The 11,853-nt window shown below is 51.5% G+C and overlaps 1 protein-coding gene across 2 annotated transcripts in view; it reads left to right on the top strand.

Moving 5' to 3' along the window:
- The window catches only part of Epha10 (EPH receptor A10), a 33,870-nt gene that overhangs the window by 1,681 nt on the left and 20,336 nt on the right, over positions 1-11,853 (top strand). For both annotated transcript variants that reach the window (XM_028790134.1, XM_028790133.1), the window contains exons 2-5: positions 492-556; positions 2,039-2,717; positions 10,410-10,565; positions 11,019-11,369. In XM_028790134.1, the coding sequence (XP_028645967.1) occupies positions 492-556; positions 2,039-2,717; positions 10,410-10,565; positions 11,019-11,369 (1,251 nt within the window). The remainder of the gene's footprint in view (positions 1-491; positions 557-2,038; positions 2,718-10,409; positions 10,566-11,018; positions 11,370-11,853) is intronic.

Below are 11,853 nucleotides of genomic sequence, written 5' to 3'. Positions count from 1 at the left end.
AAGAAAGAAAGAAAGAAAGAAAGAAAGAAAGAAAGAAAGAAAGAAAGCCAGGGTCTAATTTCCTGAATTTGTTAATGTTGCCTAAGGGGGTGGGGGACAGGCAGTGTGACTGGGTAGTTTGATATGAAGAGCTGAATCTGGATTGGAAATTGGTTCCGTTGCAACCACAATGGCCCTCCTGAGGCAGCAAGACTTGGAGCCAGAGGAGAAGGCAACATGGCCATAGAAGCAGAGGCTGGAGCCAGACACTGAAGACAGAGGGGAAGCTGTAAGGCATTACATTGGTGGTCATTAGTCACAAGCCTCAGGGAATGAATAGAGGTGCCTTCCGTAATCACGGTGGCTGCCCCTCTCCAGACTTGAGCTCCTCAAATCTTCTGGAGTTCTGTTTTGGCTCCTATCCTCCCCTGTAGCTATCTGTGATGACTCCAGAAATGGATCCTAATCTGACAGTGTGGCTTTCTGACATCTGTGTTCTCCCCTCCCCTTAGTTATCCTCCTGGACTCCAAAGCCTCCCAGGCGGAACTGGGCTGGACTGCACTACCAAGCACTGGGGTAGGTATTAAACTGTCCCTCCATCCCAAGGACCCTCTAGTAGTAGTTCCAGATCAATCCCATCAGCACCCTGTGTTCACTTAGGATCAAAATGTACCACGGAAACTCCTCACCCACGCTCATGCAGGCAACCTTAAATGCAGTGGGACACACACACACAAACACACACACACACACGAGGAGGTGGGGACTTGCTGGGAAGTGGTTTGGTGGGAGGGGGAGGGGGATAAGAGAATAACAGGGAGATGTGGTTAGAGTACATTAAACATTGGGAAACTTCGAAAGAATTTAACACTTTCCAGTTATTTATTTATTTATTTATTCACTTATGTATTGTGTACATGCACGTTGGTGTCATGGTGTGCATGTGGGGGCGGGACCACCTGTGGGAGTCTGAGCTCTCCACCCACCATGTGGGTCCTGAGGATCAGACTCAGGTCAGGCTTGGGGATAAGAGTCTTTACCCGCCGAGGCAACTCAGCTGCCCATGAAAGAATTTTTAAAGATGCACACAGAGTTCATGTTCTCCAGGGCCCTGGTGTCAAGCCAGAGTGGCCCTTCTAGAAAATATCAAGTCTTCAGTTAGTCAGTCAAATAAACAAACAGGAAAACTGGCTGTGTCTAAGGACAGAAATGTGAGCTCCCTGGAGCAAATGTTGCCCATTGCCTCACACATAGTAGCCTCTGAGAGGCTGTCAATTATTGACGGAGTAGGCAAGGTGGGGGTGGGGTAGAGGTGGGGTGGGGTGGGGTGGGGTGGAAAGGTCACCGTGCCCATCTAGCCAACCAAGCAGCTCCCCCTCTTCAACTTCAGCTTCCTCATCCACAAAAATAAATATCGAGCTTGTTTCTCAGCACATGTGTTAACATTAGGACAGTACAGGAGATCACTGTGGCCCCTGCTCAAGGAAGGCTGCACATTTTCAAAAGAAAAGAGGAAGCCAGCTATGACAGACAGCTTACGTCTATAATCCTAGGACTTTGGAAGCTGAGGGAGGAAATTTGCTGTGAGTTTGAGGCTAGCCTGGGATATACAGTAAGATCAAAGCCAGCCTAGGCTGCAGAATGTTTCAAAAAAAAAAAAAAAAAAAAAAGATTACAACTGGCCTCCTGGCACATGCCTGTAAGCTAAGCTATTCCGGAAGTTGAGTTATGTGGATGGTGAGTTCAGCCTGCCCGATTGAAGCGTGAGTTCAAATACAATCTGGACAACTTAGTTGATGTAATGTCAAAAAAAAAAAAGGGCAAAGGTCTGTGCCCAGCAAGCCCAACGACCCAACGACCTGGGTTCAATCCCCAGTACTGAAAAGAGAGTGAATTGGTGAGTTGGATTTGTTCATTCCTGAAGCGACTCCTCACCCTGCATTTTGTTATTTTAGGGGCTTGTATTATAGGGGGCTGGAAGGCAGGAGAAGGGCAAAGGTGGAGAAAGGCCAGTACTTAAGACCAGGCTCTGAGGTGTCCTCTGTACTGTTGCCTCAGTGGGAGGAGATTAGTGGCGTGGATGAACATGATCGTCCCATCCGCACGTATCAAGTGTGCAACGTGCTTGAGCCCAACCAGGACAACTGGCTTCAGACGGGCTGGATCAGCCGTGGCCGTGGGCAGCGCATCTTTGTGGAGTTGCAGTTCACGCTGCGCGACTGCAGCAGTATACCTGGCGCCACGGGCACTTGCAAAGAGACCTTCAACGCGTATTACCTGGAAACAGAGACCGATCTGGGCCGAGGACGTCCCCGCCTAGGAGGCAACCGACCCCGCAAGATTGACACCATCGCAGCTGATGAGAGCTTCACGCAGGGCGACCTGGGGGAGAGAAAGATGAAGCTGAACACGGAGGTGCGTGAGATTGGCCCCCTCAGCCGGCCAGGCTTCCACCTGGCCTTCCAGGACGTGGGTGCGTGCGTGGCATTGGTCTCGGTGCGTGTCTACTACAAGCAGTGCCGCGCCACAGTGCGGGGCCTGGCAGCCTTCCCCGCCACCGCAGCTGAGAGCGCCTTCTCCACGCTGGTGGAAGTGGCTGGAACATGCGTGGCCCACTCAGAAGGGGAGCCCCGCAGCCCTCCCCGCATGCACTGTGGTGCTGATGGCGAATGGCTGGTGCCTGTGGGCCGTTGCAGCTGCAGTGCAGGATTCCAGGAACGTGGTGACATCTGTGAAGGTATCCAGGGCCCCAGAGGGATGGGATGGGGAAATATCACGCAGGTGGTGGGATAGAGTGTACTCTAGATGAAGGGGCAGGAGTGGAAGCGGAGAAGCCATAGGTGGAGCTGAGTGTCAATACCTTTTGTGCAGCCTCTAGTGGACATAGCCAAGACTGGAAAAGGTGAATCTGATCCCATATTAAGGACACATTAGGAAGATTGGGCACATAGCAAAATGTCCCAACCAAACCAAACTAAACCAACCAAACAAAACCAAAAACGTACAAAGCTGTATTTCAGGCAATATGATGGCTTCCTTTTACCAAAGAGATGCGTGCCTACCTGGCTTGCAAGGTTAGGCGTGGGCGGTCAGGATTGGGATCCAGGTTTGCCTATCTCTGCGAGTGTACTGCTCCATCGTGCTTCCCTCATGCATAACAAAAAACTCCACAGCAGCCCAACCCTCAGGGCTGTGTTACAGGGACTTCACCTGTGACCATATTCAAGTGAGGCTGGCAGGGGGCATCTCAGAGCTCCAGAGTGACAGCTTGCATCCGACAGCTCCTAGGATCTCATTCGGCTTTCTGAAGTACAACTGCTGTGTTCGCTCGTTCTCCGGGTCTGTGGCTTTGAAGCCACTGGGTAGGATGAGATCTAGAGTATGTGCATTTAATCGGAAAATTCAAAGGAATGTATTCCCCCCCCCCTCTCTCTCTCTCTCTCTCTCTCTGTGTGTGTGTGTGTGTGTGTGGTGTATAAGGGGAGACAGCATGTGTCCATGCCATGGAGTGAAAGTGGGAGCCAGAGGATACCCCATGGGGTTCAGCTCTATCCCTCCACCATGTATTCTACTGTTGAATTCAAGTGGTCAAGCTTGACAGCAATCGCCCTTACCCACTGAGCTATCTCATTACCAAAGGATCCACTTTCTAATCCAGGACTTTCCCTGGGTGTCAGGGTGATGGAAATGCATCCGACACAGCCCTGGCTCTTAAAAACCTCACATCTAGGCAGAAAGGGGCAACAGTTGATTCTTTTAACTCATAAGAAAGTGACATGTGTTATAACACAGCAGCAGAGTGGCAGGTGTCAGAAGAAGTGACTAAACTTGATGCTGTCATTTCACCTGTTGCTATGATAAAAACACTCTGACCAGAAACAACCCAAGGGAAGAAAGGGGTTGATTTCAGCTTACAGATCATTGAGGAAAGTCAGGGAAGGAAATCAAAGGCATAAAACACGGAGGAAGACTGCTTGCTGGTTCATATGTTTACCTAGCTTTTTATGCAGCCCAGGTCCATCTGACCGGGGAATGATACCTCACAGAGTGGGCTAGGTCCTCCTATATCTAGACAATCCATCCCAGACATCCCATAGGCCAATCTGATCTGAGGAATCTCTCAATTGAGACTCAGGTGATGCTATGCTGTGTCAAACTGACAGTTACAGCTAACTAGGACACTGTCTCCCTACTTAATCAACCATTCAGATGAGAGGAGGGTTGTCTCCAGCTATTACTATGTGTGCGGATGAATACAACTGTCTGTTCCCTTGAACACTGTGGTTACTATGAAACCCAGAAGCAAGAACCTTTCTGAGCTCTCCCAAGCATCCGGTTCCCACTGAGTTCTCTCTGCCTGTACTACAGTGGCCTACTGAAATCAATGTGTGCACAGGTGTGTTCTGAGCTCAGGCATTGATCTCAGCAGCCCCTGGGTCCATTGCAGGCCATGGAGTGTGGCAGATGGTCAGTGGAAATGTGGAGTGACCATGTGTCTCAATTTTCTTTCTGCTGTTTTGATAACTAGCCTGACAAAAAGCAACTTAGAAGAAAGGGTTTATTTGGCCTCTAATTCTATCTTACAGTCAATAGTGTTGAGGAAGCCACAGGGAACTGGTCACAGTCTATACACAGCCAAGAGCAGGGAGCAATGAATTAACTCTTGCCTGCTAGTGCTCTGCTAGCTCTCTCCATCCTATACAGCTCAGGAAAGGGTTCCATCCCTAGTTCCCATGGGCCTTTGATCCCAGCACTCAAGAGGCAGAGGCAGGCAAATCTCTGTGAGTTCAAGGCCAGCCTAGACTACATAACAAGTTCCGGGATAGCCAGGGCTATGTAAACAGACCCTGTCTCAAAAACAAAAAGATGAGTTTTTCTACTTCAATTAGCTCAGTCAAGACAATCCCTCACAGACATTAGGCACAGCTATCTTTAATCTAAACAATCCTTTGCAGATGTCCCCAGAGCCTGTCTCCTAGATGCCAGGTTGACAGTTAATGTGAAACCATCACACCATGGTGTGAGTCCGACCCACAGAGATCCCAGTTCTCCGGATGAGGAGAGTTTTCCAGAGAAAGGGAGGTTTTTCTTCCTGGTGGCTGGGAACATTCTGCAGAGGCATAGTGACAAAAAGGAACAGAGTGGCTGGTACTAAATAAGTAACCCAGGGTGGTTACTGCGTGGGCAAGTGGGAGTGTGAGAATCCATGAGCCGGAAGAGGGGCGGGGCCAGAAGTGAATAATGAAATAAAGACTTAATGCCTCAGGTCAATGAGGACAGAAGCCAGCGTGTTCAGATTTATATTTTCAAAAGAACACTCAAGCTGGACCAGCAAAGACAGGGTGGGAGAGGGGGAGCATTGGAAGACAGAAGGGAGAAAGGAGGGTGGACCCAATAGTTCAGGAGACAGATTGTGAGGTTGTGAAATGGTAGCGGCCATCTTTGAGTGGTAAAGACAGATGGGATGGGATGGGATGGGATGGGATGGGATGGGATGGGATGGGATGGGATGGGATGGGATGGGATGGGAGACATGGGGTGGGATGACTGTTGTCTCAGCTCCCAGGAGGTTGAAGCAGGAAGACCAGGGTTCAAGCCCATCCTGGGCTACATAATGAATTTGAAGCTAGTCTAGGCTACATGGGACTCAATCTAAAAAACAAACAAAAGACCCTAAAGGGGCAAGATGACTCAGCCAGCAAAAGCATTTGCTGTGCATTCTATACTCAGCCAAAATATTTTTTAAAGTGGGTTTCACATGCCTTTAATCCAATGCTTCTCAATTTTCTTAGTGCCGTGACCCTTTAATACAGTTCCTCGTGTTGTGGTGACCCCATCAACCTTAAAATTATTTTCGCTGCTACTTCATTCATAACTGTAATTTTGCTTCTGTTATGAACTGTAATGTAAATAGTTATGGAGACAGAGATTTGCTGAAGGGGTAGAGCCCCCTAGGATGAGAGCCACCGCTTTAATGCCAGCCTGTGAGTTCCAGGATAGCCTGGTCTACATAGTGACCCTCAGGACAGCCAGGGGATACATAATAGATCCTGTCTAAATGGAAGAGATTAGGGGAGGCATGCTGAGAGATTAAAGAGTAGAAACGGGAAGGCAATAACCTGGTGGTCCAGGGCGAGGAGCATCCAGAAGAGAGCATGGTGAGCACTCAGGAGTGTCGAGGGTTGGATAGCGGTCACTTCATCTTGGCAAGAACAGTTGCAGCTGGGCAATGGAAAGAGCAGGCTGTAGTCAGTCAGATGAAGAATGAAGAAACCTGTACAGCCGGAGTCAACATATCTAGATGTGTAGTGATCCCAGACAACTCAGCTGGTGGAGCTTCAGTCCTGGGGGTGTGGCTCAGTTGGAAGAATGTTCACTTAGCATCCATGTACAAAACCCTGGGGTCTATCCCAGTACCACATAAGCCAGTCTTGGAGATACATGCCTCAGGAGATAGAGACAAGAGGATCAGAAGTTCAAAGTCAACCTTAGCTGAACAGTGAGTTTGAGGCCATCCTGAGCTATGTAAGACCCCACACACACACACACACACACACACACGGGAGAGGAGGGAGGGAGAGGGAGAGGGAGAGGGGGAAGGGAGGGGGAGGGGGAGGGAGAGGGAGAGGGAGAGGGAGAGGGAGAGGGAGGGAGGGAGAGAGAGAGAGAGAGAGAGAGAGAGAGAGAGAGAGAGAGAGAGGAGCACTCTTGCTCTAGAAGCCAGGATTTGAAGGAAGAAGAGACAGCATCTTCAGCAGAATGTTGGGCTGATAGAATCTTTGCATGTGAACATATTGTTTGAACAGAAAGAGGGCTTTTATTATAGAGAAGAGACGCTTGTTTATGTGCTGGGGGAGAGAGCCAGTGTCACACCAAATGTGTGCAGGGAGAGCTCTGTTCAAGAAGAATGTTTTATTACTGATGTGGGTTAAAATTGCTGACGCATGTTGCTAATAAAAAGCAGGACAACTTTTAGTTAGCTTTAGGATTGTTTTAAAATAGTCTATAGTCAGAGCCCTTATGCCTGCATGGAAATGGGCTGCTTTTCTGCTCCACCCGCTAGTGACATCACTGGAAAGAGGCAGCAGACAGAGAGGCTTGCAAAGAGGAGATGACAGAGGGAATATTGACTTTGAAGAGGGGTTGAAGTCAGGGATCCAGAGTGGAGATGGCTAGCTGTCCTTAAACAGAGGGTGGCTTGTCCCCACCTCGAAGACTGCAGGAGAGGAGATATGGTTAAGATGGAGGCGTTTGTGGTTTCCATAACCAGCTGTTGGGGAATTTACCAACTCACGACCTCTCTGTGTGCTCTTCCAGGTGTGGAGTCATCTGTAACGGTGTGTGTGTGGGGAGTCAGATTTGTGTCTAATTTATGGTGTGTCTTTAGAACTTAGAAAAACACCTAGTTTATAGCAGATGATCATCTCGTGGATGCTTAGAGACTAGAGACCTCTGGCTTGTGTTGTGCTTCCTCTCCTCAGGCTGAGACCAGATAAAAATTGCTTGTAATAGCATCATCTCTGCCCAGGGCAGTGGAGGAGATGGGGGAAATCTAGGGCAAATTTCCCAAGGGAGGTGCTGCTGGATCTGGACTTTGGAGAGATACACAACTCAGCTGCCAGGAGGAAGAGACGTCACGAGTCAGAAGCTCTCTGTGGTGTTCAGAGTAGGCACGGTGGGGCTGCTGGAGAAGGTTAAGAAGGGACCAGAAGTGGTCAGGTTTGCACCGGTGCCTTCAGGCAGTCCAAGAGTCTCTTGCAGCCAAGTGGACACTTCTCAAAGCTAGAGGAGGAGACAAAGCTAAGATCTCCCCAGTCTTTAGGATTATGGTTAAGATCATGATTATTTTGGTATTTTGTTTTGTTTGAGACAGAGTTCCTCTGTGAAGCCCTTGCTGTCCTGGAAATCACTCTGTAGACCAGGCTGGTCTCAAATCCAGAGATCTGCCTGCCTCTGCCTCCCGAGTGCTGAGATTGAAAGGCATGTGTCACCAATGCCTGGTGTCCTGCTCTTTCTTTAGTGACCTTGGTTCTTGGCCCTAGTGTAGTCACCATAGGAATCAGTGAAATTTGGCTTCCCTTTTCAGAACACAGACTATTATTGAGTCTCTCGTGGGTCTGCCTGCTTGCTGATGCTGTATAGGTTACTCGACCCCCTTGGTGGAGTGACAGGGTTGACTCTACACAGAGCATCTAACTTGGGCTCCTCCTACGAATAGCCTTTCTCTCTGGTGGCAAAGGCAGCCTGAGAAGGGAGACATCATGAGGTATGTGAACAAAGCTGATGAAGAAATCTCTTTGGGGCTAGATCAGTGGGAGTTAAACTAGATGACCTCTGAATTCCTGACTTTGACATTGAAGAGAGGAAGATGTTGGCTGTCAGGGAGTCCTATCCTGAGTCTGTCCTTCAGCACAGTATTCTAGACAACACCTCTCAGAGTAGGGAGGACCACAGTTGTCTGTGATGGGGACATGGAGACCACAGGTAGGACAGCATCTCTCTTCCACTTCAAGCATGGCACCTCTACACTCCTCCCAATGCCCTGAGATGTTCACATAGGGCGCCTCTCCAAACCCTCTCCACTCTGTTTCCAAGCAGTCAATAGGCTGTGCTCACAATGTCCATCTGACTGATGGTTTCCTCAGCCCAAAGTAGCAGAGCTCATACTGCACCAGGTTTTCAAGTCTTGGTTCTGACTACACCCACAGGCCCACATGGGGTAGTGGCCATGCAGTTTGTGCTAAAGGAAAGACACTGCTTAGCCCACCCTCTAGCTATGCTGCAGAGGACTCTGGGTAAGATGGGACTTGGTCCCAAGTCTAAGCCTTTTAGACAACAAGCCTTTGTGCAACAGCTCAGCTCTTCTTGGGAACAGCGTTCTTCCCAAAAGTTAGTCTTCCCCCCTGCTGTTATTCTGTCTTCTTGGATCCAGCCTTCCATCCCTAGCTAGACTAGAGGAAAGGCCCTGGAAGTGGGGTGGGAACCCAGCACAACAGAGCAGGGACCAGGAGCCACTGCTCCAAATCAGACTGAGACCTTTTTTAAATGGTCATTTAAGGCAAAGAGATGGCTCTGGGGTAAAATGCTTGCTGCTCCAGCCTGAAGGTCTGAATTGAGATGCCCAGCATCCACAAAAAGTTAGGCATGGCAGAGCTTGTCTGTAACCCCAGCACAGGAAGGGGGCACCAAATCCCAGAGGCTTTCTGACCAGCTAGAATAGCTGAGGCCCTGAGCTTCTGATTTAGTGAGAGAGCCTGTCTCAAAAATAAGTTGCGCAGTGACAGAGAAAGACACGTGATGTGGCGCTCTGGTCTGTACCTGTTCACAAATGGGCAAGCACATCCCTTGCACACACAAGTGAGTGAAACAGAATCAGATAGGCGTTCAGAGAATGGTCATGCCTGTAATCCCAGCATTCAGGAAAGGAAGAAGAAAAATTCAAGGTCAGCCTCAGCTACACTGATGGTTGAAGGCTAACCTGGGCTGCAAGAGATCCTGTCTCAGTCAGTCCGTCGATAAAGTGTGTGTTTGTTTCTTTGGGTCTGAGAGGGAGAAGCAGTTACTACCATCACCATATCTGCAGTCCACACAGATCATATCAGTGTCTTTTCTCAGTCAGTCCTTCTGAGGCAGGGATTCTACACGAGGCTCAGGAAGATTAACTGACATGCCCAAGGCTACCCAGCAAATACCTGCGTGCATGCATGCGGGATGCAACTCAGCTATCAACCAGAACCGGCTTGAGTTTCAGCCTGTTCCTAGGAGCTGTGAGGTGGGTTGGGTGAGTGAAGGCAAGGGCAGCGAGGCCCCTTCCTGAGCACAGTCACACTAATCTAGGAAGCCGCTGGGGCACTGGGCAGCTCCACCCCTCCACCTGCCCAACTCTGCCTCCATACTGGGTCCAGCCCAGCCACTCTCTCTCTCTCTCTCTCTCTCTCTCTCTCTCTCTCTCTCTCTCTCTGTGTATGTGTGTGTGTACAGAGGTATACACGAGTGTGTGTGTCTGCCTGACTGCCTGTCTGTCTGTCTAAGTGGAATGTGTATCTGTCCCTGAGTAACAGGGCCCAGCCCCTGGAGGGCCCGCCCTTCTTTTCTCTTGTTCACCTCCGGATTGCATCTTTGACCTTAGAGCCTCGGTGCAGGACTTTTGAAAGGGGCAGGCCAGGGTGGGAATCCCACTAATGGTGGAGCATTTGGCAGCTTAACCTCTCCCAGCCTCGCTTTCCTCTTCGTAACCACGGAGATGGAGTCAAATGTATTAACAGGAGCAAATTATGTCGCCATCCCGGCTACATACAGCTTTTGTCAAGGGCCAGAGGAGACTGAGCTAAGAGCCTCACTCCGCTTTCCTCACTCTAATCCAGGAAAAGCAAGAAGCCAGGGTGGGGCGTGGTCAGAAAGGAGACTTCTCACCAACCCCTTCCCACAGCCTGTCCCCCAGGGTTTTACAAGGTGTCCCCAAGGCGGCCCCTCTGCTCGCCCTGCCCGGAGCACAGCTTGGCCCTGGAGAATGCCTCTACCTTCTGCGTGTGCCAAGACACCTATGCTCGCTCGCCCACCGACCCGCCCTCAGCTTCCTGCACCCGTGAGTTTCCCCGCTGCCTGGGCGTGGGGAGGGGAGACGCCACCCACGTACTACTGAGGCGTGGTTGGGGTGGGAGGCAGGGGTTGCAAATTGGACTGACAGGGCAAAGAGAAAGGCCTGGGGTGGGTCTGGGAACCTGGGCCTGGAGGAATCCAAAAGGAGGGGGAGGGGGGGGGGGCAGAATTCTCTGTGGGTGGCCGTCTGAGGAGTCTCTTTCCCATTCCACTCATGTCTTCCTGAGTCTGGCTGGGACGTTCTTCCTCTCTCTCATGCCCTCTGTCCTCTGTGACCATGTCTCCATCTCAGTCTCCTCGATCTCGGTCCCCACGCTGCTCCCCACGTCTGCCGGCTTCCTTCCATACTGCTCCCATGCCGGTTGCCCGAACCCCCTCCCCATCCCCATGCGCTCTTGGGTCCCCGCCCGGCCCCACTCAGCGCCGCCCCATGTCGCAGGGCCGCCGTCCGCGCCGCGGGACCTGCAGTACAGCCTGAGCCGCTCCCCGCTGGCGCTGCGGCTGCGTTGGCTGCCGCCTGCGGACTCCGGCGGCCGCTCCGACGTCACCTACTCGCTGCTGTGCCTGCGCTGCGGGCGCGACGGTCCGGCGGGCGCGTGCCAACCCTGCGGGCCGCGCGTGGCCTTCGTCCCGCGCCAGGCTGGGCTGCGGGAACGCGCCGCCACGCTGCTCCACCTGCGGCCGGGCGCGCGCTACACAGTGCGCGTGGCCGCGCTCAACGGCGTCTCCGGCCCAGCGGCCGCCGCGGGAACCACCTACGCGCAGGTCACAGTGTCCACAGGACCCGGGGGTAAGGCCGCGTGCCCCATCCGAGGCAGTCCCCCACTCCCAGCTGCAGTTCCTCGCAAGCATCCCAGGGAGTTCAGGAACCCACGTGACAGCACCCACCCCCCACCCCAACCCCGGACCCAGGTGGTGCCTGTGTGTCCCCCTTTCCCCTCCACTCTTTTGCTAACTCGGCCACCTTGCAGAAGCAGGGACGCAGGCAGGTTCAGAATGGCAGGCGCCAGAGTGGCCGCGCTACCGGTTTCTGAGTCTCCACTGGGATGAAAACCACTTTTGACACCACACCCTCCACATCCTTGACATTTACTTCTGATTTGTCTCTCCTCTGGTGCACACTTTCAAGTAATCCCTCGAGTGCCCTTTGCAAGATAGATAAGCGCGTGCGATGGCTTCTGAGTCTTTCCTATCTGATTGGTGTGTGACCCTCCTTCCCTGTCTTCCGTGACCCTACCTGTCAGTTGGGTTTTCAGCAAGGCCTGGGGTGATTT

Source organism: Grammomys surdaster, unplaced genomic scaffold, assembly GCF_004785775.1.
Source record: "Grammomys surdaster isolate TR1022 unplaced genomic scaffold, NIH_TR_1.0 125863, whole genome shotgun sequence".
NCBI lineage: Eukaryota > Metazoa > Chordata > Mammalia > Rodentia > Muridae > Grammomys > Grammomys surdaster.
This window is presented reverse-complemented; position numbering and strand designations above follow the sequence as displayed.